Raw genomic sequence first — 26,472 nt, forward strand, 5'->3', positions numbered from 1 at the left:
AACAGGTGATTCCCGATAAGCAGGCGAGGATCTCCAGCCCCCAGCCCTCCACCTCTAGCACATGGCGTTGAGGGCCGGATTCTGGCCAGCAGGAGGTGAGTCATCCACCCCAAACATACTGCTGAAATAGAGAACTGCCTTGAGGAATATCACCAACTGAACAATCACAATAGGCAAGCTGAGAGCACAGCATTTAACAATAAAGAGTTCATGTTCATGTTCATGCATATTTTTTGCCTTCAACAAACTGCAGCTGATGTGTGAATGGTTCATTTCAGTCTCGACTTTCTATGAAAATGTTAATTCCAACTTGACTTAAAATTTGAACAAAAAACACTAGAACACAAGGAAAAACAATCTTAGAATTGATGTTCTTTCCTGGTACCATTATCTGTAATAAGCAGCTTTACAAAGCTTTAAACTTTGTCTACATCTATGTGCAACATCAGTTTTAATTTCCTAGCCAGGTCTAATGCAACAATTTCGTCAGAGTGAAATCCATTAGTCCTGACGTTGGATACCTTGACCTTATTGATACATTAATATTATGTGATTGCAGCCATACATACAAGGCAGGAAGTATTTCCCACTCAAGACACCTTACTACTTTTTCAATTGGCTTCTACACGTCCACAACCAGCTGAAAGTTGTTGAGTCTCATTGTTTTTGCACTTGGAATAACTTGCATACTTTCACTTCCACCTGACCAGACGGCCTGGCTGTGCTGTGACTCTGTACCTTGATGTAACTGCTTTCTATCAGACTTTTTAATGATTTTGGCTCCCCACCCCCTGAGTCTTTTAACCTTGTGAACAAGCCTGTACAATTCAAGAGGTGATGTATTTTGTCCTGTGAGTGCGCGCTGCCGTGCCTGGAGCCCCACTGTTCTTCATACAGGGCCCTGTCATGGAAGGGTGGATGTGGAGGCAGAGTTGACTGGTGGTCCCCTTGCACAGGGCCTAGCATGATCCGCTGTTAACTGACTATTTCAAATGATTCTCTGGTGCAGGATTGTAAACAGTCACAACATAAAATCACATTTGCAAGGTTTTTGGAGGAGCAACCTGACACACTCAGTTTCAGTCTTTGTCTTTGTCATTCGGTCTCCCTCTACCACTGAAACCTGATGTGACATTTGGACGTTACAGTCTCAGGTGAATGTCTTCTCCAGGTGATGACTCACTTGAGAAAGGACAATAACATCATATAAGATGATTGTAAAGCTTTGCTTTTTATGACATTGACATAAACAACAAACATTTGTCACGTTGTGCAAACTCAGGAATGATTTCAGTTGTAGAGATGAACATCAAATGAGCCCAAATCAAAACACTGCTGAACTAGTTTATTTCACATCTGAGATATACAAGCATAACACCCCAACATTCTTTCAATGGATGCATCTACAAACAACTGCTGTACAAGAACTCACATACTCATTCTGGCATCTCTGTCACATATAGCTAGCATAATAAAATAGCAACATATATACTGAATATACTTCATAAACTATGCCAGCATTTACCAATATGCATTGTAGCCTTCAGTTTGTATAGTGTAGTAGTTTGTGTACATTTTAAGTCCCGCTTGCAGTTTGCCTAACTGCCTGCTGGTCAGTACAACATACAGTAAGGGCTACATTTAAGACATCGTATGGTTACTTTACGCTGTACAAAATATGGAAAACATTTGCATGCAGCCACATACTGACATCATTCAGCGTCACAAATTTATGCAGAATTGATATCAGAATGAGGGGTCAGATACACACTTGTTGAGCGAAAAAGAAATAGAAGCAAAGAGAGAGAGATGGACTGAGACATTTGCTTCTACACCTGTAAGGATCAACAATCAAATGAGCAGATGTAAACCCATCATCTCCTTTCCACCTGCTACAAAGACACAGTGTGATTTCAAATGCAGACATGGTGCTTAAGGCAGCTGACAAAAGCAGCATTCTGCAGGTCACAAGCAGAGAGTCCAACATGTGAGACTGCAGTTCTACCAGAGACACACAGAGTGTACAGCACGCTGCTTTGATCAGCAGGGGAGCTGCTCTTTTAATGAACACATCCTTCCTCTTATTACAGTATTTTCCACAATACAGGCTTGATTCAATATGATAAGATCTTGTTGGGATTGTATCTCTCGCTGCTTAGAATGTGTGTCATGGCAGAATCTTTGTATCGGGCCCCAAAGTGTTCAATAGCAAATGAATAAATAATTCTAAAATGAGAGTAATATAAATAAATTAGGCAAAATATTTCTAAGACAAAAAATAAAATTTGATTTTTAAACTGAACTCATTCTAAACTATTATTTCATCTTATTTTTGTACGAGATTTATACAATTTCATTTCTATTTATTTGAAAGGATCTTTTTCCAAACATTTTCTTTTTTTGTAATTTATGTCACTATTAATGACAGCAGTGGTCCAACATCCCCTCGCACCTTTCAGCCTATCACATGCCTCTTGTCTCTTTAGCTTGCAAGCTCAGCAATGGCAAGATAACTTAGCCAGTTAGCACGTGTTAGCTAGATCAACAACATTGCCAAAGTAATAATTAGTTAGTTAATATTACGTCTGACACACTTTTATTCTAAAGATGTTGCGCAGAGAAAGACACAAAAAAGACTTTCTACTTTCACCGTGTTGCTCTATTTGACAGGAGCTAGCTAACACTGCTAAAACTGGCTCTTCACACAGAGTTATGATCCAAGATGACAAGCTAGTCTAGCTAGTTAGATGAAAAGGCAGGTAGCATGAGCGGCCTTTTTAAGCTAAGGCAAAAAACTAAAAAGGGTTAATTACCATTAATTTGACATTGTTGCTCTAGCTAACTGGCTAAGTTGTTTAGCAGTTGTAGCACTTGCCAGCTTCAGAGAGGCAGGAGGCATGAACGGTGGGCAGGCCGTGACGACACCATGAAATGAAACACCAATGAAATGAAAAGCAAAGTTAGATAATAAAACTTTACATGAAATAAAAGTGCCAGTATGAAATGAAGTTCTGAGAAGGGGCATTTGAAATAAAAATATCTGTACTCTAATAAAAATTATATCCAGCAAAGAATGACCAACGACAAAATCTTTTATAAGAATAAGTTAAGAATTTTCTTCAAGTATTTCACAAATGATTGGTTCCTTAATATATTTTACACAATGTATTCATATGATTATTAAGTATTAGTGAACACTTTGGGGTTCCACATCCTTGAGGCTTTGAATTTTAAACCACATCAGTCACTTCTATCACTCAAAAACAAACCAAGAGCCTCAGTTTTTAACCAAGACCACAGATTACTCAAAATGCCACTTGAATATTACATATTGAGCAGAACCAACAGATCATAAATTCAGCCATTCATCCTTTTTTGTAAAAATAAATAAATACAGTAATAAATAAAAAACAGGGATTAAAGCAGAGTACCTTAAAGTGCATTCAATGCTCCACAGACTCCACCTCTAATAGTATTCAGGTACGTTTACATAAGAGAGGATTGGCACACAAGGCACTCAGGGGAATCTGTGATCATTTGACACAGGCATCAGTCGAGATTGCTGCCTCTGCTTCCATGTCCTGCTATGTGACTTAAAGGAGTGTTTATTTACATTGTACAAGAATGGAAAATGTCTTGAGCTGACAAGCCAGTTACACATATTCCTTTGAGATTCCTTAGTTTCAGAGTCCCAACAACATTTGAAAAAACACTGACAGCAATATAACCAGTAAATCCTCGTCACAAAGTCGATTTTTTACCTGGTGGCTAATGTTAAATCTGTGCAAAGGGAACCTGGGAAACTAAAGGTGAACATGATGAATGATATACTGTGGTATCATACTGTCATGTAATATTATGACTATAATTATTTTCAGGCCACCTGGATTTATTAGATTAGATTAGATTCAACTTTATTGTCATCGACAGAGTGCAGCACAGAGACAATAAAATGCAGTGGTTTATTTGGATTTTATGGCTGTAGAACTCACTCAATTATGAATTGAGTGAGTTCTGCCCCTTTTTCCAAGATCACTTCAACTTTCAATATCTGGCAGTTATTCAATATTACTGTGGGTTTTTGACTGTGCGATAACAGTTTAAAGGGAAAAAAGACAAAAAACGGATTTGGATTTTTCGAGTTTATAACAGGATAAGAACTCTGAAATGACATGAACAACTTCCCATGAACAATTTGAACTTTGAACTATTTTACATATATACAAAAAGAGTGTCAGTCCTGGCCTTTTGGTTCTCAATTTTTTCTGCATGTTTTTTGGTGTGGTAGTCCCTGAAGCATTTCCTCTCCAGCTGCAGACAGAACCCCACATTGCATACCTCACATTGCCACAGGGTACTTCTCTTGCACAGAGTGCACTGCCGTTGCCACAGGCTGGCTCTCTGTGCCTTCTCCTGTCTTTGGCTCGTGGGAACACGGAAGTGATGGGGTCCTCTGTGGCCTGCCGTCCAGTGGGACTCCAAGGAGCAATGCAGCAAGCTCCTCCTGGAATTGCTGGTGTATTTCGGGCCTTTGCTGCTGGCTGGCACATAACTCCTTGTGAAGGATGTAGCTGTGCGTGACAGCAATGTCCAGAAATTGCTGGAAATCCTTCACATGCCACCTTCTGGTTCTCCTGTGGGTGGGGTTGGTTCTAACCATCTGGTCCGATGTGTCCACCCCTCCCATGGACTTGTCGTACTTGCTCACAGCTGTTGGTTTGGGGACAGGGACCCTCTGATGTTGTTCTTCTGCCTTCTGCCAGCGATGCACTGTATCCCCATTGTAAACAGGATGTACGTTTGTAGAGATGGAGACCTCTCTGCTGTCCATCCACTTCACAAGTAAAAGGTCACCATCCCTGATCCAGTGAATGGAGCCTCTTGCTGACTTTTTCTGTGGTGGCTGGAACATCAACACTCCTTTGCCAGGCCCCAAATCCCTGCTAGCCCAGGTGACGGAAGAGGAGGGGGCTTGTGTAAAAGGTGTCACAGAAAACTATGTATCCAGACCCCAGGAAGTCTTTATTTACCAGTGACGCCACCACGTCATAAGAGAGCCCCTTACTTGATGTGTGTAGCCATTCACATCAGCCAGCACGAAGAACATCAGCCCCCACTTGATCAACTTGGCCTTCATGTATTGCTTGATGGCAATCCTGGCTTTTGTGGCAACCATCCTCTCATCCACTGAGATGTGCTGCTATGGATGGTAAACCGACATGCTGCAGTTCCTCATGATGTCCAGGAGAGGTCTGACCTGGAGGAGACAGTCATACTCCCTTGTGCCCTTCTTCTGGTCATTGAGTGCATCCTCTGCTGGATCACTCATATGCAGATTGGAAGAAATTGCCATGACCCTGTCCCTGGACATGACCATGGAGGGGAAGGCCACATGGAAAATTGAATTTGTCCTCCAAAAGTCTGCCACCTTTGGTAGGTCCAGCACTGCCATGTACGGCAACAAGCCCAGGTACTTTTGTAAAGTGTGAGAAAATTTCACCTGGAGTCGAGAGGTGGCAGTTGAGAGGTGGCTAAACTCCTGGAGCTCTTTTGGGTGTCAACTTCAATGGGTGAGGGAGTTACAGTACTGAGAAGCTCATGTTACAAATGTGTGACACGGTAGTGAATCTTGTCTGTGATTGGAATGGTCGAGCTGTGGAAGTCCTGGGGGCCACTATAATGATTTCTCTGCTTTCTGGTAGTTTTTGAATTGTCTACATATCATAAACGGTCTAGGAGTTATGTTTATGAGAAGTACGCATGTCAAATCCTGCCAGCGGCAACAGGATATGGATTCCAAGAGGAATGGAGGTGTATCCCAAAGAGACTTCTAAGAAGATTCTGTAGAGTTTTAGGAGGAACACTAACCTCACAACATTGTACTGTTAGTGTTGCAAATATGACATTACCAAAGAAAAACACTGTTTGAAGAACGTGTGGTGTTTCATCCTCCAACAGATTTATAGCAAAAAAACAAAAAAGAGTATCATCCTGTTGCTTTACTTCATTTAGATTTTTTATGTCTATGACTTTTGAATGAGGTTCAAAGCATTTTGTATTTTGTTACAAACATATTCAGTAGCTAATGTTAGCAAACTTTAGATATGCTGTGTAATATACATTACTGAGTCAGTTCACTGACATTATAACCTTTATAATAATGTGCTGCTATTTCTTTCAGTGGTTCTATTGCAACACTAAAATAGGAAGTATAAATGCAAGGTACCCACCAGGGAACACTTTAGTAATTTCCTGCTTGTGGTTACACTTCGCTCTTTAAAGCAACAGACTGAATGTAATTGAATGTCTTTAAAGATGCTCACTCAAGGGAAACACTGGTGACAAAATGAAATTCAAAGTGTCATTATCCTGTAAATGCCACTCATTCAGCCATCGGGAAGGCTGTCACTGCTGTGTACATTTGCATCAAAAAGTGTTGGGCCAATAAAAAAATAATTGATATATTGAGCCAAATACTGAACAGGACCGGGAATGGCAAATTTTACCAGGATGTGTTGTGCCTGACTCAGTGGAACATAGTGAGGGCCCATGAATGACAACTGAGAGACACATTGGGCTTTTATTTCTCATAAAAACCATTCAACTTAACTTTTCCTCTTCTTAATTTTAACATCAAAATAATAGATTTAACAAGACTTCGGCCTGGTGCAACTTGATGTCAAAATAAGTTCAAAATCAAAATTTCAAACGCTGAACCTGCAAGTTAATGAGTTTTCCCACAACACATTCCTGCACACCCTTCACATTAAAGGCCTTGTTAAGAAATGAAGGGTTTCTGTCATGTTCACTTTCCCTTTATGTTGCCTTCATGCAAATTTCCTGCCTGCATCCGTGCCATGCAGATCAATGCAAATCTTTAATCTTGTAGCGACAGCCCACATTTCTCATAATGCATGCCTCGTGCTGGACTAAGCAGTTAGCTGTTTTTTGTACCAAAATGCAAATGTTGCTTTTTGGTAGTGTTTGTAATGCGTCTCTTCAGAACATGGTGGTTTATGTTGGTAAATGTCATTTTTGTGCCAGTTTGAAGTTTAAACCTTTAGTGAAGTAGCTTTGACATTTCTTGGTCCCAGTCGTGCTCGCTCATGGGGGAATTGTTGGGGCTCTGTAGATTAAGAGTATGGTCCTGGTCTGCTCTACATGGACAGTGTCCTGAGACAACTTCTGTTGTGGTTTGGTGATACATAAATAAAACTGAATTGAATAGATGTATTTTTCCGACAGTGTTTATGAGATCTTGTTCTCTGTACTGAATAAAGTTAACAGCACTCTTTTTCTTGTCTCTGTGTGATTTGTTACAATATTCCATGACAAACACTTGAATTAGTCCGCATGAAATCAAACCGGTTGAAGCTGGAACTCTGGAACAGTAAATTCCGAAACTGACCCAGTCCTAGAAACAAGGACATCAAAGTGCACTACGTCAAGTTGTTTGACAGGTCAGGCTGTCCTTAATCTCCAACTTGACGATTCAAATGAAAATTATGATGACTGGAATAGTATAACCAATCATAAATCAAGACTTTTCCATTCTCTTCAAAACTTCATCCACAAAACAAAAGTGTGGGACGGAACAAACAACATAAAACCAACAATGCTACTCCTAGATCCTTAAAGAAGTGGAGTAAAAAATGTGAGGGTAGCGCTGGAGACAAGGGGTGAGTCACATTACAACATTCGTCCCTTTGTTTTGGCAAACTAATGTGAACTGTGGAAAGTTCACATTTAGGCCTGAGGGAGTTTGGAGTGGCCATAATGGGAAGGCTGAACCTTTGGGCAGAGTGAAGGAACAGACTGTAAAAGCGCTCTGAGTGGTCATTAAGACTACAAAAGCGCAATATAAATGGTCCATTTACCATCAATGACATAAAGCTCCTAGTTTCCCAATCCACAGTAATGTTTGTAGATATAAAAAAGTAGCTGCAGTCGAATACATTTTCACTAATTTCATTACTTAATTAGGTCTTGTTTGACCATTGATCACCTTGTTACACAGAACAAAGCGGTGGATTTCATCTAGATCAACGTAAAGGAGCATATTACATACAGAGGTTATATCCACACTGGTTTTGTGCAGTGTACTTTCGCTGATCAGTAGTGTTCAAGCCTTCCAGTAGGAAGATGTGGGAAATGCTTCGTGATACGCCTTAGCAAAGCCCTTCAAGACAAAGCTTCTTTTTATAGCAGGACTGCTCCTGCCACATCAATGTCAGTGCCCAAAACAAGCAGATGCATTTTACTGGTACACCAATAAACCACTTAAATTCATTTAATGTAAACTTGTGTTTTCCTAAGCTAAGATCAACAGCTGCTGATGCTAAAAGAAAGATTTAAATAAGAGCAAATAACAGACTTCTTCAATGAAGACTTCCTGCATCTAGAAAGTCTTCATCAAATTCTCTGCTTTCAAGTTTACATTCGTCTTCATTCACATCATCTCACATTCACCTTTTAAACCCTGGAATTTGATTGATTTAAATATGCTGAATGTCAGTTGCATGTTCCTTAGAGCCAAACTCAGTCAATCTTCAGCTCAAAGACAAGCAAAAAAAACCTTTGGCGTCTTGATCTCCTCTCTGTTTCCCTCTTCACCTTGACTGGACCCCCAGTGTCAACTTGAGGTGCTCATAGACCACGTAGCTGATGCTGACAGATGGAATGACCTTCATGAAGTTGGGTGCCAGGCCTCGGTAGAGTCCCATGGCCCCCTCGGTCCTAATGATATGTCTGAACAGGCCTGTCATGCTCATCTGAGGGCCTCCTTCCAGGGTAGCTGAGGACCACAAAGGGAGGACAGGCTCATCAAACACAGGTATAGGAAGTCAATCAAATTTTATTTTCAATTATGATTTTGGCTTCCAATGATTATGAAATTATACAATTAGTGCACCACATTCCATTTCCCAAGGATGCTCTCGTTTTGTCTTGTATTATAATGCAGCGCAGACCTTTCCTTTATAGCAGTGCACTTTTGCCCAAACTCACTCAGCCTGGCTGTGGCATGTTTAGTTCAGCTCAAGCCAAGATGATGGAAACAAAGTCCTTGGTAACAGAAAGTTATCACACAGTGCATGTGTGCACACATCAAATGCATGTACACACACACGTCTACGCACTGAACTTGTGTTGCAAGAGTAGGCAGGAACTGTCATCACGCACTGTGGCAGTTCTAAAACCTCATTTTCTCTGTTCAAGAATGCATGTTTCCAAATTCAGTGAGCAAATTGCCCTTAATTGTACTCCAATTGCACCATTGCTACTCACATGTTGCCTTCTGGAGTGCCAGAGGCATGAGTCCATGACGTCAATGAACATCATGCACCATGCTCATTAATGATGTGCCAGTCTAGATGTTCAAGTCACAGAACAATCATTTCACATTAGAACTCTATAGGTACTTTTGGAAGCAGTTGCTTCAAATGCAGCTATAATATTGAATTTATACCCTTTTGTGTGATGCTCATGGTTTTGTCTGTTTTAGGTATAAAAAGAGACATGATAATAATGTGGCCTCAGAGCTGAGAAATACTTGGCTTCAGTTTGGACAGAAATCTAAAGAACTCAATTCAGGGTTCCCACACATTTTCATGGACTAAATTTCAAACATTTCCACGAGGTTCCAAGGATGGACACAAGTCTGAAAAGCACTGTGGCAACATTAGCATGTCGGCCCTGTTCCAAACAACATTTCTTAACAGTTCTTTCAAGCATCATGTAAATGTACTCTCAATGCACTGTCAAGTGAAAAAGGTCACCTCGAGAGCCCAAAGTATTTCAGCGGCCACAGTTTTTATAGCAATGGATGCTGTATTACATTTAAAGTGCTATGCGTAGCTGTAGTAACATGTTCATGTTTGGAGGCACATTCGTCGAGAGATGTAATGGGGAGAGAAAATGAAGAAACGTATGTCATAGTAAACAAAATGTTATGTATAATATAATATGTATGAGACAAATGATTTCAGACAAATTTGTTAGTAGAGTTTTCTGGATCAAATCTGGAAAACTTATAGAAACAAGCTTCACAGAAAAAGTAAGAGATTTAGGATAAAAATACAAAAATGTTCTTGCATGAAGTCCACTCATTCTAATAAACTGGCTGACTAATGAGTAATCACTCTTTTGGGAAACTCATAATCATACAGTAGAGCTTGGCAATGACTGACCTTGTGCTTGCATTCGAGTCCTGACCAGGGCGAGTGGGTAGCTGGACAGCTGACCACAGGTGCTGGAGGTGGTGCAACAAGCCAGGAGCACAAACACTCCTGGATCAGCACTGTCTGTGGCGAAGCGCTGCAGCCAGGAATTCTTCAGCGTCTGAGAGAGGAGGAGCGCAAAGGAGTCAGACTGAACCAAAAAAACAATAAACAAAAAGAGAAGTTGTCCCATGACAACAACAACCACACACCTCATAGACAGCCAGATCGATGCCAGCATAGGGGATGATGCCCAGCATGTTGGGGATGTAGCCCTTGTAGAAAGCAGCCACGCCTTCCTTCCGGAAAATATGTTTGGCACAATCCAAGATGCCTGAGTACTGGCCAGTCTTCCTCAGAGCTAACCGTGTCTTCAGGACCTGAGAGTACAAGAAGTGATGTCAGGCCTCCTGACAGATGAAACTAACCCCCACTGTGTTGTCCAAGAGTTGTAGAAAATCTTTCAGAGATAACAAACAGACTGACATGTGCCGTGCATTATCTTGGATATGAAAATAAGCTTTGTCATGAACCTCATTTACATAAATGACTCGCTCACGCTTTGTGCATAACTGAAGGTCTGTGAGTCTAGATGTAAAGGTCTGATTTCCTCCAGATAAGAGGTCACAGTGCAGTTTCACATGATGAGTTCAAGGCTAAAAGTTAAAATTGGCAGTCAGTCACAAGACAAAAAGAATCCAGCTGGATATATCTGCATACAAACAATGACAATTACACAATTAACAAGCTGAATGGCTGCTTGGAGTTGTTTTTTAAGCACGGTCTTGAAAAATAGTCTCATTCTGTCTGTGTTCAGTGGTCTCTCACCTCCATGGGGTAGATGCTACTCTGAGCAATTGCCCCAGCCAGGGAGCCTGCCACCAATCTCTCTGCAATGCCCAACGTCTCCTGGTTGCTTCCAATCAATCGCTTAATCTGAAGGATAGGCCATCCTTTATTGTTATCAACAACTGAAAATATGGCAGTATATTGGAGTCACAGCTGTATTGTTGTATACCTGTTCGTAGGCCATGAATTTAATAGCAGACTCGGGTGCAATTTTGATGACATTGATACCGTTGCCTCGCCACAGTGACCTCACACCGCCCTCTCGGATCATCTGGGCAAAGCCCCCAGCAATGCGCATGCTGTTGCTCTTGGAGGCGTGAACCTGGGAAGGCCAGGACCAGGACAAACGGTCACACTGTGATCACTATTTCACATCCCGTTGTTCACATTGACAAGAATGAAAATCCCTCTTTGAGAGTCAATTGCCAAAATTCTCTGTCATTTCTCAGCTGAGTGTTGGGTTTTACCTGCATGAGAACTTTGAGCCTGTCCAGCGGCGCTGTGCAGGTTCGAGACACAGCACCAGCTCCTCCTCCAGCCACCAGGTGTCGCCACCACATTCCTGTTTTCTTCTCTTCTGCCGTGAACTCATCAGGCACCAACAAACTCTCCCCAACATCAAAGATCTGAGGAGGAAGCAGAGGGTTCATGCCTGGAAACGCTAATGCCAACAATACTGTTCACACAAGACAACTGAACGCAATTCAGCTGTCGGACAGGAAGATATCAAACGGTGCATGTGTGCACACATCAAATGCATGTACACACACACGTCTACACACTGAACTTGCGTTGCGAGAGTAGGCAGGAACTGTCATCACGCACTGTGGCAGTTCTAAAAAAAAGGAGTATACTTCAAGTTCATTTTATTAAGTATACTTAAGTAAAGCTTAAGTACATTTTCCCAAGTATACTTTATGCAGCAAGTATACTAATATCAATGCAATATCAAATGGATGTACACACACACACGTCTACACGGCAGTGTACTTCAAAGAAGCCAATATGTATGGGAAAAATATTTTAATAGGCTACTATCGAAAGAATAAGCACAACTGCAATCCAAATATACTTGAACATTATTATACTTTCCTAAGTATATCTCGATCAAAAGTTCAGGTACAAGTATAAACCAAATATACTTAGACTTTTCTGTATACTTATCAGTATAAGTATATTTAAGTATAACTTTGTTAAGTATATCTCTGATAAGTACAACAAAAGTCAACTGAAAGTATCCTCTCTCATTTTTAGTTTAAAAGAAGTATACTAATAGTATATTTAAATAAACTTCTTTTTGTAAGGAAGGGACTGTCATCACGCACTGTGGCAGTTGCCTTTTGGAGTTCCAGAGGCATGAGTCCATGACATCAATGAACATCATGCACCATGCTCATTAAAGATGTGCCAGTCTAGATGTTCAAGTCACAGTGCAATCATTTCACATTAGAACTCTAGAGGTACTTTTGGAAGCAGTTGTTTCAAATGTAGCTATAATATTGAATTTATACCCTTTTGTGTGATGCTCATGGTTTTGTCCTGCTGAGCTACTTGAGACAAACCAGTGTAACTGTATATTGGTCTGTTTTAGGTATAAAAAGAGACATTTTAATAATGTGGCCTCAGAGCTGAGAAATACTTGGCTTCAATTTGGACAGAAATCAAAAAACTCAATTCAGGGTTCCCACACATTTTCATGGACTAAATGTCAAACATTTCCACCAGGTTCCAAGGATGGACACAAGTCTGAAAAACAGCGCTGTCAAGAGCAAGCCAAATCAGCAGGCAGCAATAGAGCTCTCACTCTAACGCCATGCTGACCAGTCAGAAGCCTGAGAAAAAACTATTAATCATAGGTTACTTATGACAAGAGGACTGGCATTGCTCACTCACTGCACATAGAATCGGTTTGAGCTATACAAATGCAGACTCGCCTGTAACGTGACAACGTGGCAGTCTATTTGATGAGTATTGAGTTTGATTGAGTATTAATGTGCTGGCATCTATCAGGCAGAAAAATCCTTTCTTATTTATTAAGTTGCGACATAGAATTCAAACACTGAGCTGATGAAACTGAAACTCACATGCACTTTTAAAACGTGTCTCTCTGGTCATCTGGGATCTAAATTACAGGACGACCAAAGAATGCATTGAAAACAACAGGTAACTGTGGCTGTAATTATTACTGGGTATGGGTGAAAATCTGGCATGCAGTCTGAACAGGATTAAGGTCACTAACTGCTGCATGCAATATTCTAATAAATCCTGTCTGAAGTGGGTTTAATTCAACAAATTATTGTGATAACAGAGTTGAAGTTGTGTCCTTTTAAAACATATAAAAATATAATGCAAAAGGAATTTGAAAAAAATATTAACAGCATTATATTAAACATAATGGCTATGAATTGCTGTCACCATGACAAAAAAGTGCTCAGTTTCCCTTTATAGCAACAAACTTTTCTTGTCTTTGGAAAATCCTTTTCTCATTACTATTACTTTTGTGGATAAGTGCCTATTAATGTTTCATTGGTATTTTCATCATTGTCTGTCGGAACCATGTTGTTGTTGTTACCGTGGAATGTTTCCAGTGCAGGATGATCTCAGGAATGTTGTCTGCTGGATGCAGGAGGTGGTAATCCCGCCACTCATTCCAGTCAATTGTCATTGTGCCATTTTTATCCATACTGGGAACGTAAAATAACACAGGAATTACAGACTGTCACAAATGTGATCACATGCTCTTTTACTTCTCAATAATAGTAACATTTGTTTTTATGGCTTCCTTTATGAGTTCAAGTGCATTCTGTTGTAGCAGGATGCTTGAGTGCTCTGTGCCACAACTGAGTCACCATATTATCATAGCATTTCTTTGTCTGGCCAATGTGATATTTCTTGTTCTTTTCATTTAAAATCACTCAATAAAATGGCAGCTGCTAACTGAATTAGACACACTATGCAATGGTGATCAGTGTTGCACTAGCTTAGCAAGCAGACTGTAGAATCTACTACTTACTACAAGATAGGGGCCCAGATATGACCCCTCCTTATTCTGAGACCAGCCAGAGAGAAGAGACAGACAGAAACACAGACAGGAGGTTAGAAGAACTAGACACACTGGGCCTTAACAACATGAGCCACTTGCTGCTAAATACATAGAACAAATGGTCCAATGAGCAGTGACAGGCACCACTGCTAAAGACTAAAGCCGTGTTCACACATGGAACACTGCTAGCTTAATGTATCTGTTAAAGTGACGGCTTGTTGTCAATCAGATATAATGAGGCCATTATGCTCAACTAAATATTCTTATTAATTTTATCATTTATTAGAGAATTGTGCTACATTTTTCAAAATGTTTCACAGCACACGATCACTAAATGACACTTGGCAACAAAAGGATAAAGTAGAATAACATTGGGAGAATGTAAAATCACCTCATTTACAGTGTTTTCTGGTCTATCAAACTGATTTCATTGTCTTCGTGCAAAGGAGATGATAACAATAAATAAAATAAGAAAATCAATTCTACAGGGCTCTTAAAAAGGTGGAAGAGGACTTCCATTCAATCTCTGTGTATTTAACTCTGTGCTGCTGCTGCAGCCTTTATGTTAGTCTGATGACATCCAATTCAGACTTATGTTGAAAATGATCCAGAAATATTTCGGGCCTGACCACGCAAGATTATTATCAGGTCTATAAGCAACTCAGAGTTGCTTATTCTTACACTTCTATGTAAAGAGGTACATGTCTGAAAGAGGCTAAAGAGAAGAATGCGACAAAAACTGGCCCAACTATGACCTAACTGCTGCCTGTAGTTGTTGTCTAAATGCAATCACATGCACATGTGAGTTATATTACAGAATGAAAAAGATGAGAGACATCACAGGCACAAACTCACAGAAAAGAGTAGAGGGATTTGTAAATCTGTTAAGTGTATTAAAGAATGTGGACCACAGCATCACTCTCACCTTTTGAGAATTTTATCAGCCTGTTCCTCAGAGATGTTCACTCCCAGGTCCCGCAGAGACTGCATGATTTCTTGTGAGTCTATCCGCCCTGCACCACAGACATAGATTAGGCACTGTAATTATTCATTAAAGGTGAACTCCACTGATTATATACATAAAGGTCAGTTTACTAGTCAGAGTGTGTTACACTCAGCCTGTAAACACAGGTGGAGTATATGTCTTTTGAGTTTCTGGAGAAGCTTTATCAAGTGTAACAAAAAAGATGCTATTTATTGCATTATGGGAATTGTAGGATCCAGAGTTTATTTGGATCTTAACCCAGACTAGGGATCAGAATTAAGATATCACTGCCACTGCTGCTTTTTGAACATTCTTCTCCTTCCACCTCTTGTGAGGACCCCAAATCACTGAGGAAAACCCATTTATTTGTCTACTGTGTAGATCCTATCTGTACTTATGAACCCAAAATAGACCTGAAAAGTAAGTCTCTAGACTGCTTACCATCGTTTTTCTTGTCCAGACTCTTAAAGACCAGCCGAAGTTTCTTCTCGTGGTCTCTGAGATAATGAACAAACTCCTCAAAGTCTAACTGTCCATCCAGGTCTTTGTCTCCTGCTTTCACTATTTTCTGTCAGGAGAGAAGAGACAAGAGAACCCTTTGAGGAACACGTGTTCATTGAGAAACAAACTTGTGAGGGACAGGGGACAGCAATTCATGACTATTTTGCCTCATTTTAGTATTTAAATGAGGTCAACATGTTTCAGCTATCATGATGCATTAGCTGTATATACAGCAGCATTATCTGTAAAGGATATTAACTTGAACTTGTTCATCGCAGTTATTAAAGGCAGCCATTTCACTTTGTGGACAGAGTGATGTCACAAACAGCAGCAGAGGTCAGAGCGAGGAAGCTTCCTCCATCTCCTGCCATCTGTGCACTGTTGACTCAGCCTGCAATTTAGACCACTTTACAGCCATCACACATATAAGGCTATTAAGCATCTTGAACAGTCCATGGCACTTTTTGCCAATACAGCCTGTCAAGCCAAATGGAAGGATTTCTACAAGGAATTAAGAGTTAGCTGGAACATGAATATGCACTCACTGGAAGAAATGGCTACCTGAGGGAAGGAACAGTTGGGTCTACAGGCTACAGAGGAAATCTACATGTTTGTCTATCACCAGATGAACCTAAGCAATACTTTGCCAAATGACTTGCTCTGCTAGCAAGGGGGTAAAACTGACTGAAATAAATCAGCCATGTGACCCACATGGTAGAGACCAGTCCATTGTGTTTTTATAATTCATGATATCACTGCAAAAAAACAACTAAAAGGATATGATCAGCATTTTTACATGTTTTGCCTTTTACATCTTTAAAAGTTAGAACACATTAACATGGCAAGGTAATGCAGCTGCAGTACTATGAATAGCTTTGGGGTTCAGACTGTTGAAGAAGTCACCCTGGACTCCTTGGCATTTTTCACATTTTACAGACTAAATGATTAATCAATCAATCATCAATTAATCAAAGAAATAACTGACAGATTAATATCTAATGAAAATAATTAGTAACTGATGCATTAACATGTAAGCACCATTTTATCATTGTAGCTAGTGGAGATGGAGCTGCCTGCTTCATTCCTGTTGGCCAGTTAAATCTACGTATGTAGGATAGTTGGATAGTATCCAAAAAGACACAGAGGGGTACATCAGTGTACACTGATGTACTGCTACACAGACGCCACCATTAGTCACTTTTTATAAAGCGGTCCTCTGGACAGTGAACAGTACTTTACAAGCTGTGAGGCATAGTGACTCTCAGTGCAATTTCCCAGGTAGCATCGCTATTGCTTCTACTTCTATTGAACCTATTAACAGATTATGACATGCTTAATAAGATGGATGTTACATGAGTAAAAAAAGCCTAATTTGTATAAGTTGCTGTCATTGGCAAAGCACTTGATCTTTGACAATGAGTAGAAATTATTACTCAAATACATGATGCCACATTTAAAAATACACAGAATTTGAGAAGCCACCTGTAATAAACAGTACATGAGAGTATCATTTGACAAAGGCAATTGGTAAAAAGAGAGGTTCACCCTTATTGCACTGAGACAGATCATCTACACAGCACAGAAACAAAGCCAACTGTACCCTCAATTCTGCAAATAAGCAAACAATCTTAAAACCTTAAAACCTACCATACCTTCCACATACGATATGTCACCAATTCATGCGAAGGGAGAAATAAGCTCAGCTTGAACACTGACTTTGTTCCAGACGGTAATCCATTTGATTCAAAACACTCAAATTTATTGTGGTCCACATTGGACACGGGGACATAGAGACACAGACACATCAGGTTTCCTCTACTGTCTAACTGAAAGCACTAAGAAGTAAATGTACTACATAGAAGGCAGACTGTTTGCTCTTTGTGGAATATTCCTGAAAAACAGTGTCATTCGAGCACCGATATGAAGCATATACAGAGCTCAACACCTGCCCACCAGCACTGCAGCCTGCTTCCCATTGGACCATCAGCTGTTAACATGGTAAACACCATGCTTATGTTTGACCATAAGCAGCTGGATGGTGCACCGCCTTTTCTCAAAAACATACACATGTAATGCCATGAGATAAAATGACTTATTTAAAAACCATTTAAAGAAAAGTGTTCAAGAAGTTCAGTCATCATACTTTATGCAGAGTTGCTGAAACATTAATGTAAACTGTGCAGCTGTCATGAGATGATTTGACCAAAGCTGCTTGACTGTGCACGGTATCTAGGCCAAATATCACAAATATCATAATTACTGATAGCTCACTTCCATGCAAGTTGCTTTATTTCCTCTCATACCTGAATACAATGGCTAACAACTGACAGGTTAACAATCAGCCACAACACTGTCTAACATAAGTGGTCATTTGAGTAAAGACAGGAGGAAAGCAGACATCTGTAACATCTCCTTGACACACTCTAGTCTCTAGTTAATTCCACTGTAAGTCATATAAAAAAATGGATAAACACTTTCAGTAATTTATGTTCCTTGCAGTTGTACCACGACCAAAGTGAAAAAACTATCACTAACTAACTAAGGGACTAAACAAGATGAAAATACATTCATTAGCCATTTATGGCACACTAAATTATACAACAACAAACACACAGATAGCAACTGCACATTTTCATCTCTGTCTGGACTGCTGCTCAGAGCTGATGAAACCCTGCTGAGGTAACAGAAAAGATCTCTGTAGCAGCAAACAGCAAACCTTGAGAAGGGAAAAGCAGTCACTTTGGAATGAGATAAAAGGCAATAAAGATCAAAAATAGAAGGGAAAAAATATCAAGCTCCTGTTTAATCTCCAGACTGGAACACAAATTGTGTTGGGTGAAGTGAAAAAGCAGTGCTTGACCCTCCTCACAACCAAGGTACAGTGCAAGACACATATCCCTCCACCAGAGCTGCCAGTTCCCAAACAATCAGTGTGTGTGTACTTGCGGGCATCCAAGTGTAAATGTCTAAATGAGGACAGGTGTGTTCCTGGAAAAGATCTTCTAACTCAGAGAACCAGCACTGGGTAAACAAGTTAACTAGAATGAGAGCCTACCGCCATGCTCAGCAGCTCTGTAAGGCTTTACATAGGCACAGGAGTGTGTCACACCAGATGTTGAAGTCAACATGCCATAATATCACTGACTGGTCATTTTCTGTAACTTTGAGTGTTAGTGAAGTTTTTTGGAGAACTGAAGAGTAAATGGCAGGTTTGATCACCTGACACCTGTTGTTGGTATTTAAATGTAGGGGTGGGTGATACAGTCAAAATCTTCTATCAGGGCATATGAAATTTTATATCAAGGTAACGGTATGCATCACCTTTAGTAATTGTTCTGTAAACACTTGAGTTTAAAAATATATGACTCAAAATATTAAAACTACCTTTTTTCAAGATGGAAACTTTAGGCTTCCAAAAGAAAACAACAAAGATGCAATAAAGCTGCATTACCACCAACAACAGTTCCTCTCACGTCCCGCGAGAAAGGGGTAAGCAGTGCCCAAGTCATGTGAGCTTGCAAGACAGCTGTATTGGTACATCACGCTGCCTGCCCCAAGTAGTTAGTAGAGGCGCTAAAGAGATAGTGAAAGTTAAAAAAAAAAAGTAGTTGTGAAGTATTGCGCTATTAAAGAGAAGTGAACAAAAGGTTATGTGTTTGTTGAAGTAAAAGGTATGCCAGTGTATCTCAGTTAGTTTGTGGGGACGAGCTCATAGTAATGAAAAAGGCTCATCTCAAGAGTCATTACAGCTTCAACCATGGTAAACTGGATGAGCTGCAAGGACAAATGCACTTGGATAAAGTTAACGCTCTTCAGTGGAGTCTGGATTCCCAACAAGGAGCTTTTACAAGACCAGATTCTGACAGAGGCAGTGTTATGCAGTTTGTGACGAGTCAGCTAAAAACTAAGAAGCTGAAACCTCATTCAGAAGGAGAATTTGTGAAGTGCCTTGCAGGCCCTTTGGAGGTGCTAACATCGGATAAAGTAAAACAGTTCCAAAGTGTCTGTTTGTCTGGAATAATTCACTGAGATGAAGCAAAACCTGATGCGGAAACTCAGTGATAGCAAGTGTCTGTGTCTTCATGGTGGACATTACCAGGTACCTCTCAGAGCTGAACCTCAAGCTCCAGCCAGCTTCTCAGCTCTCTGCTTTCAAACATCAAATCATTTGAAGTGACATTAAAGCTGTGGCAAGTGCAACTAGAAAGAGGAAAAACTGTGCATTTTCCTACTGTGCAAGAACAAAAGCTGCTATGGCATCTGAATATGCTGATGAATGTGGAAACTCCTTCAGGCATTTGGTGAGAGGTTTCAGAACATGAAAAGTAAATAGAAGGAACTGAACATATTTGCTGTGCTCTTTAATGTGGAACCAGCTGACAACCAACCACACAAAATCATTGAGCTGCAAAGCATCAACCTGTTTCTGAGAGCAGTTCTGCAAAGACTAAGTTCCACTCGAGATCGACTGACCCAACCATGGAAAACCAGCTGCAAGTAGCATCATCATCATCATCATCATCATCATCACTAGTGACACCCCTGTGTGCTACCCCTCTGAAAAACATCCGAGTATGGCCGTCAAAGGATGTTATAAAAATTTAAATGAGCCTTGATAAGAAACAGGTTCCCCATCCTTGACCTACAGTACATTACTGTAAGTAGGACAAGAGATTACAGCCACCGGCTTTATCCTACCTGTTGAAGATCCGTAGGTGGTGCCACCATGATTAATACTGTGGTTTTCTTTGGAGTAACATTACTTCTGCTGCTTTCTTTACTGTCGGTGCAGTGTGCAGTCTTTTCGTGGACACCAGCTTGCACCTCTCTGCAGTTCCCAGTAGCCTCAGTCTCTTTCTCCCCTTGCAACTGCGTTTCAGCAGGCTTACACTGTGTCATGCCAAAAAGTCTCTGGCACAGGAAACTCACCATGTAATGCAGCATCCTAAAACCGGGTGACTTCCCACCACTCAAAAACAACAACAACACTTAACTGTGTCTGTTGGTTGAAAGCAAAGAGTTGAATTAGCAGGTTAAGTGTAGAAAGGTCATCATCTGAGGACAGTGTGGGACTGCAGAGAGGGCGCCTCCATTTTCTTCCACTTTACTGCTCAAGTTCAGTGTCTCCGTGTCTCGTCTTCTTAATGGATCTTTTTCTCATTAAAAACACTCCACTGGCAGACCTCCAGGCTCAGGTCCATAGACATCAAATGCAGCAAGATGAAACAAAATGCTCCAAACTAACTCTGACCATGTAAGTTCTGAGGCACGATTAGTTCTCAATTTATCAAACCTAGAATTTCACATTGTAAATATCTCACATTGTTGAGAATGATAAAATGATGGCAGCAGCGAAAGACAGACAGGATTTGCCACTTAGCCAGCTTCAGTATCAGCGGCTAGAGAAATGCAGCAGAGAGAGCCTCCAGAAACCTGCATCCTCACTGCAGCCAAGCCCGACCAATCACTGCAGCCCATACTAGCAGGTCTGACTGTCGTGGAACAAGCCCCTCAGCCAATGGAGGAAGAATAGCAGCATGGAAATTAATTTATGCTTTCATTTGTCAGCCAAAGTAGAAGGAGGGGGCAGGGTAGCGCTCAGGGTTTCCCCTCAGTGGCACCTTCCTCACAGCAGAGAATCTGCTGAGTGATGCCTCCCTCACTGTCCTTCTGCATTCCCTCTGAGTCATTCCAAACACACCGTCAGCATTCTGCAGGCGATCACATCCACCCGGCAACCGAGCTCCGCCACATTTTTCTTGTCAGTGCACTGAGTTCCTCCCGCTGGGAAAACTACAGCGTGACGCAGCAAAGTATGTCCATCTCTTCATAAAATCCTCATTATCTCCAGCTGCTTTCTGCAGTCCGGTCCTACTGATCAGGCCAATTGATTATTGACAGAAACAAGGGTTCTCTTAATTACAGTAAATCCACCATAAAACCTGCAAGAAGACCCTATTCACAAATACTATAACTACTCTCTCCCCACCAGCATGAGGGATTTTTACATTTTAGCAAAGAAAAGTCTCCACTTACTAAAGGATAAGGCTGGCATTATTACATTTCTTCATTATTATAACAAATCCCATGAAAAGACCAAAACCAGCAGTGTATTAGTCCATCTCTGAACACTTAGTAACAGACACGGAAGGGATGGTTACCACTGAAGACATAAACATTTAAAAACACCTCACAAATATATAGTTTCAATGTTGGAAAGGCTCTGTAATTTCCAGCTGGTCACCACATTTGGTGCTCTAGTGAGTAATTGGGACAGCAGGACAGTGTGTGTGTGGGACTGAGTCAAAATAGACTACAGTGTGTGTGTTCATGGTAATGGAGGAACATGTCACCCAGTGCAACACTGTGACTCACTGATGTGTTTTCAATAGTTTTTGGATAACACTGGAGCTCAGAGGAATAAAATATTTCAGGCTTTGATACAAACACTTCTTAGCAGCTTATATTTATTGTTGATTTTGTTCTTTATGTGGGGGTTATTGGCAAAAAGAAAAATACATAATATTGCCAGCCATACCCTGCAAAGCATGTTTGGGCAGCCTGAGTTGTCACTCCTGTTCATGTTAATATCTTAATCCTCAATTTTATTGTTGTTAACTGGGGGTGTGGCAACAGTCCCGTGGGTGAAGTAAACCAAGAATTTAGGTGATCAGACAAGTTGTAAACAATTTCCCAGTTTTACCAGATGATCAAGTATTCATTATTTGGAGGAAGAAATGTTGGTGAACAGACTCAAAATGTCAACTGTAGTTGTCTATGATACTATAAACATGTGACTGCACACAACTAGGCTTAGTATAACAGGTCACAACTGAACCATGACGCGGCTTTCAAAAAGTTCATGTCTGTAACAGCTCAGACCACAACCTGAATTACAAGACCTGGTTTTACTGGTACCATTTTGCTGCTGTTTTGCTTTACTATTAAACTACAAGACATTATTGATGTCGCTGTTACTGTCATTATAGAAGTAGAAGAAAGAAATGTTCATGCCTTATTGCTAAAATATAATACATTACAATATAATACAATGCAAAGTTTGGTTTTCAGTCAGTGTTGCTTTGTATCTGTATGTGTATATGTTTTAAAAGACTTCAGTCTAATTTGGTGGAATATCAGTACATTACTGTTCAATCTAATGCCTGTCTCCTGCACAATGTCTTTTCTCTAAATGCACTTTTCGTTGGTCGTCCGTCATCTCGACTGGTTGGCAGTGAGCAGCTGTGTCATTTGACTGTAGGTTTTACAAGCTGTTGTCTCTGGTTAACTGAATAATGGCAGTGAGTCAGCACTATATTATCAGCGAGCAGGGAGGGTGGTCTGCAAATTCTTCTTCATGGAGAACGGGCACTTATCTCATTTTGAACTCACCCTTCCTACACACTGTATGGTAGGAAGAGGAAGTGTTACAGTTTACTAAACTAGTGTTATACTGTTTTTCTTGGAAGGGGGTGTGCATCACACGTATGACTGTTAAACATTTGACGCTCCACAGTGGCTGAGCACCATGCATAACACATTTGTAATGGTCAACAGGCCCTGCTATGGTAAAACTACACTACATACTATATTATGTACTTGGTCTTCACAGCATCAAACTGTAAATGAATATAAAAATTCTAAAACCGTTTTAACACAAATCTTGTGACTGTTTTTGCGATTTAATGTGTGTCATTAAATTTGCCACTTGGGGGTAGCAGAAACAAGCTGTGAACACAACAGCTGACATACACTTGTTAGCACACTGTACCCTATTTATGCATTAATCAACATGTTCATCATCATCATCATCATTACCAAAACGCCCAGGAAGAAAAACAGCAGCAAACAAACTTATTACATTGCACTGATGTCTCTGTTGAGTCGAAATACATCAAAATATCTTGGTATAGAACATGCAATACAGAAAATGTATCTAAAGTGTACCATTCTCCACACAAGTTTATCACCATCACCATCACTGAGACTCTGCTGTAGCTAATCTTAAGATTCAACTATGTGTGTGTTTAAAAACTAACTTCTAGTCAACTGCTGTTATATCTGTACCTGTGGCTTGACAAGGCCAGTCAGCTTGAACATATCTGTCCACCTTCCTGCAACATCACTCACTCTTAAATGCACATTGAGTAAAACACCAGGAGGGTGACTGCATTTCTCAAATGCTGACACTATGCCTGGCACCTACACCATGTTCAGCCACTGCAATAATAATGCACTAATGCATCATAATGCACTGAGATAATGTGACTATCCTCAGTAAACAAAGACAGAAACTTCCAAAGAAGCAGGTATTTCCACAGCTCTGATCTGCTTCCAGTCCAGGCATCAGATGAGGTCAGATGGCACTCCCTCAGTCACTATTTCTGCAAAGTAGCGACTACAACTGCTGCACGATGTGTATAAAATCAAATATGTATCATCCACCGATGAGAACCAAGACAAGTGAAATCAACTTTCACTTGTCAACCAAACTTAGTTAGTTAGTTTTAATCCAGACACTAGGTGTCTTTTGGCCCACAAATAACCAAATCATTAGGTCACTTGCATATCTGATTCAAATTTGGATTCACTTGTGGCTTTACATTTTTCCCCAAAATATGTCAACAGCCTTTTGTGATACTGTATATTTGTCCATTTCTTATGTTCCACAGTTCTGGGGCTTTCCCAGCTGTTGTGCTGTTTTATCGGAGTGTCTTGTTGTTACTTATTTCCCTTGCTGACAAATTATACCCAATAGTTTTCCTCGCATTCAGAATAGTATTTTCTTACACAATTATGCACTGCTATCTTCCAATGAGAAATGCAATGTAAAGACAGAAATACGGACAGCAACAGAACAAGACAGGAAGAATAAAACATAAAGACAACGACTCATCTGAGATGAACTAGGCCAGTGTCAACTCACCCTGAGCTCATGTTCAGTGCGATGTACCCCTAACTTCTTCAAGCCAATGGTCAGGTCGTTGACACAAATGCCTCCATCACCGTTCACATCCAGGACCTGGAACAGCACCTTCAGTCTGTGCTCCTGCTCAGGTCCTCCACACATGTCACATGGATGCGCTGACTGGCCGCGGTCCAGGTGCCACTCACCGGCCACGGGCTGTCGAGTGACCGGTTTCGATTGGGAGGCTGAGGGGGGATCCTCGGTATGCCCGCCTCCGCCGCCCGGGTCGACCCCTGGGTGGGTCTCGGCGGATCGGCACTGGCACAATACATCACCGAGCAAGTGAGGCATCAACGAGTCCTGCTGGTGCATCGGTGAAGAGATGAACACTCTTCTAGCTACAATGTCAACCGGCTGAGAGCCAAGTCAAAGAGAACTACAGGCCACCGTTACACCTCGAGCGCTACCACGTCACATGTCCTCCATTCCTGCCGGTACAGAAAGGAAAACTACCAGCTGCCCGTTAACTTCTCTGTGTTGGTGGCTTTTCACCGCGAACACATACGTGAAGTGAAAATGGGTCCTCTCACTAATTCCACTTGATAAATTAGCTCAGCTAGCTAACGTTTGTTTTCAACATAACCTCAACGTTAGAGTTATTTGCCGGTGAGGCGACAAGCGGTGACAAGATAAAGATCCTGAGCTGTCAGCGCCCTGACCGTAAAATATCTTCACAGCATCGACCATTACAGTTTATACGGAGCTCGTGTATCGCACATCATGAAAATACGTGTCCTGTTTAACAGACCGTTGTGGATAAGATGTTTATTCCCATATGTTACAGCCGTTCACTTGCCGAGTTGAGAAGATTTAGCACCGGGAGCCGGGTGCGCCAGAAGTCTCGTCGTACAACGCGAGATTACAGCGTGACTACATCAGAGGTTAGGATTTTTACTGCCTGAGTGACAGCCGGCGTTTTTACTGACTGCAAGTCAAACATTTTTTTTTTTTCCAGCCCTCTGTTCTTAAATGCACAAAGAAAAAAGTTGTCAAAGCAGAACCTTTGAAAGCTTTATAAGATTAGAGGTACGCATAAGTTAAATGAGCCACTGGGAAATGTGGTGGCAACAATTTCATGATTAAGATAAGATAAGATAAGATAAGATATGATAAGATAAGATAAGATAAGATAAGACTTTATTGATTCCAGCCAGGGGAAATTCTCTTCTGACAACAGCAGAATAAAAGGAGAGGTAAAAAATAGAATAAGTACAACAAACAGACAATAAAATAGATACATTATTATTATACATTATTATAATATTATTATTATTATATATCTTTGTATACATTATATACAAAGAGTATAAATAAAATAGAATGAAATAAAATAAATAAAAACAGAAAAAGAAGGACAAGGCCTACCATATTACACCAAACTTATCATATTCTAAAGTGCTTTGTTTTAGTAAATTAAATCAGTCATTGCATTTGTATTACATTTTATTGTCATTATTTAGTGTCTATCAGTAAAAAGCACAGGACACAGCAGGAAACTTGTGACTGCTGGCTACTATTACTGATCTGCTTAAACCACAAAACCATCTACACTGTTTGCTGTGCTATGGAGAACTCAATCTAACGACCTCGTAACAGAAGATTCAGAGTTTAGGAGGGTCTCGCCCTCCCTGACCCCAAACCCTTTGACAATGTTCCATCCAATTTAACTCCTGTTGTTCATACACTAGTTTAATTATCTATCTAATACTTCCCTGCAGTTTCTGACACCTTGTTTCAGTTGCTCATCAGTCAATGTATGAGATGAAACAAATGGCAACATAGTAATATGGAACTACATTTTTTTCTCCTGTTCTTGACTCACCATACTAACCTTTGCACAGCAAGAGAAAAGATTTGAGATGAACAGCCAAAGGACAATCTAAAATGCATTCTTATTTCATTAGATTTT

General features: G+C 40.5%; 1 protein-coding gene across 2 annotated transcripts; it reads right to left on the reverse strand.

Moving 5' to 3' along the window:
- Window positions 1–1,330: 1,330 nt before the first annotated feature.
- On the reverse strand, window positions 1,331–25,389 carry slc25a25b (solute carrier family 25 member 25b). 2 transcript variants are annotated; one of them, XM_076757309.1, is made up of 11 exons: window positions 24,522–25,389; window positions 15,536–15,662; window positions 15,035–15,122; window positions 14,080–14,115; window positions 13,639–13,750; window positions 11,534–11,692; window positions 11,236–11,388; window positions 11,046–11,153; window positions 10,430–10,597; window positions 10,188–10,338; window positions 1,331–8,794 (listed from the first exon to the last, which is right to left on the reverse strand). In XM_076757309.1, exons 1-11 carry the CDS (start codon window positions 24,873–24,875, stop codon window positions 8,610–8,612), a joined length of 1,641 nt encoding a protein of 546 aa, XP_076613424.1. In that variant the 5' UTR covers window positions 24,876–25,389; the 3' UTR covers window positions 1,331–8,609. The 2 variants fall into 2 exon arrangements, with proteins under 2 accessions (XP_076613424.1, XP_076613425.1); XM_076757310.1 differs by lacking the exon at window positions 14,080–14,115.
- Between the last annotated feature and the right edge of the window lie 1,083 nt (window positions 25,390–26,472).

This window comes from Chaetodon auriga, chromosome 19 (assembly GCF_051107435.1).
Source record: "Chaetodon auriga isolate fChaAug3 chromosome 19, fChaAug3.hap1, whole genome shotgun sequence".
Lineage (NCBI taxonomy): Eukaryota > Metazoa > Chordata > Actinopteri > Chaetodontiformes > Chaetodontidae > Chaetodon > Chaetodon auriga.

Excerpts from the sequence above, each read along its gene's own strand:
- slc25a25b (XM_076757309.1), bottom strand. The coding sequence starts at position 24,875 with ATGCACCAGCAGGACTCGTTGATGCCTCACTTGCTCGGTGATGTATTG. Across the intron at positions 15,123-15,535 it reads TCTGGACAAGAAAAACGATG|GGCGGATAGACTCACAAGAA; the intron begins GTAAGCAGTCTA and ends TCTGTGGTGCAG. Across the intron at positions 11,389-11,533 it reads GGCTCAAAGTTCTCATGCAG|GTTCACGCCTCCAAGAGCAA; the intron begins GTAAAACCCAAC and ends TGGCCTTCCCAG.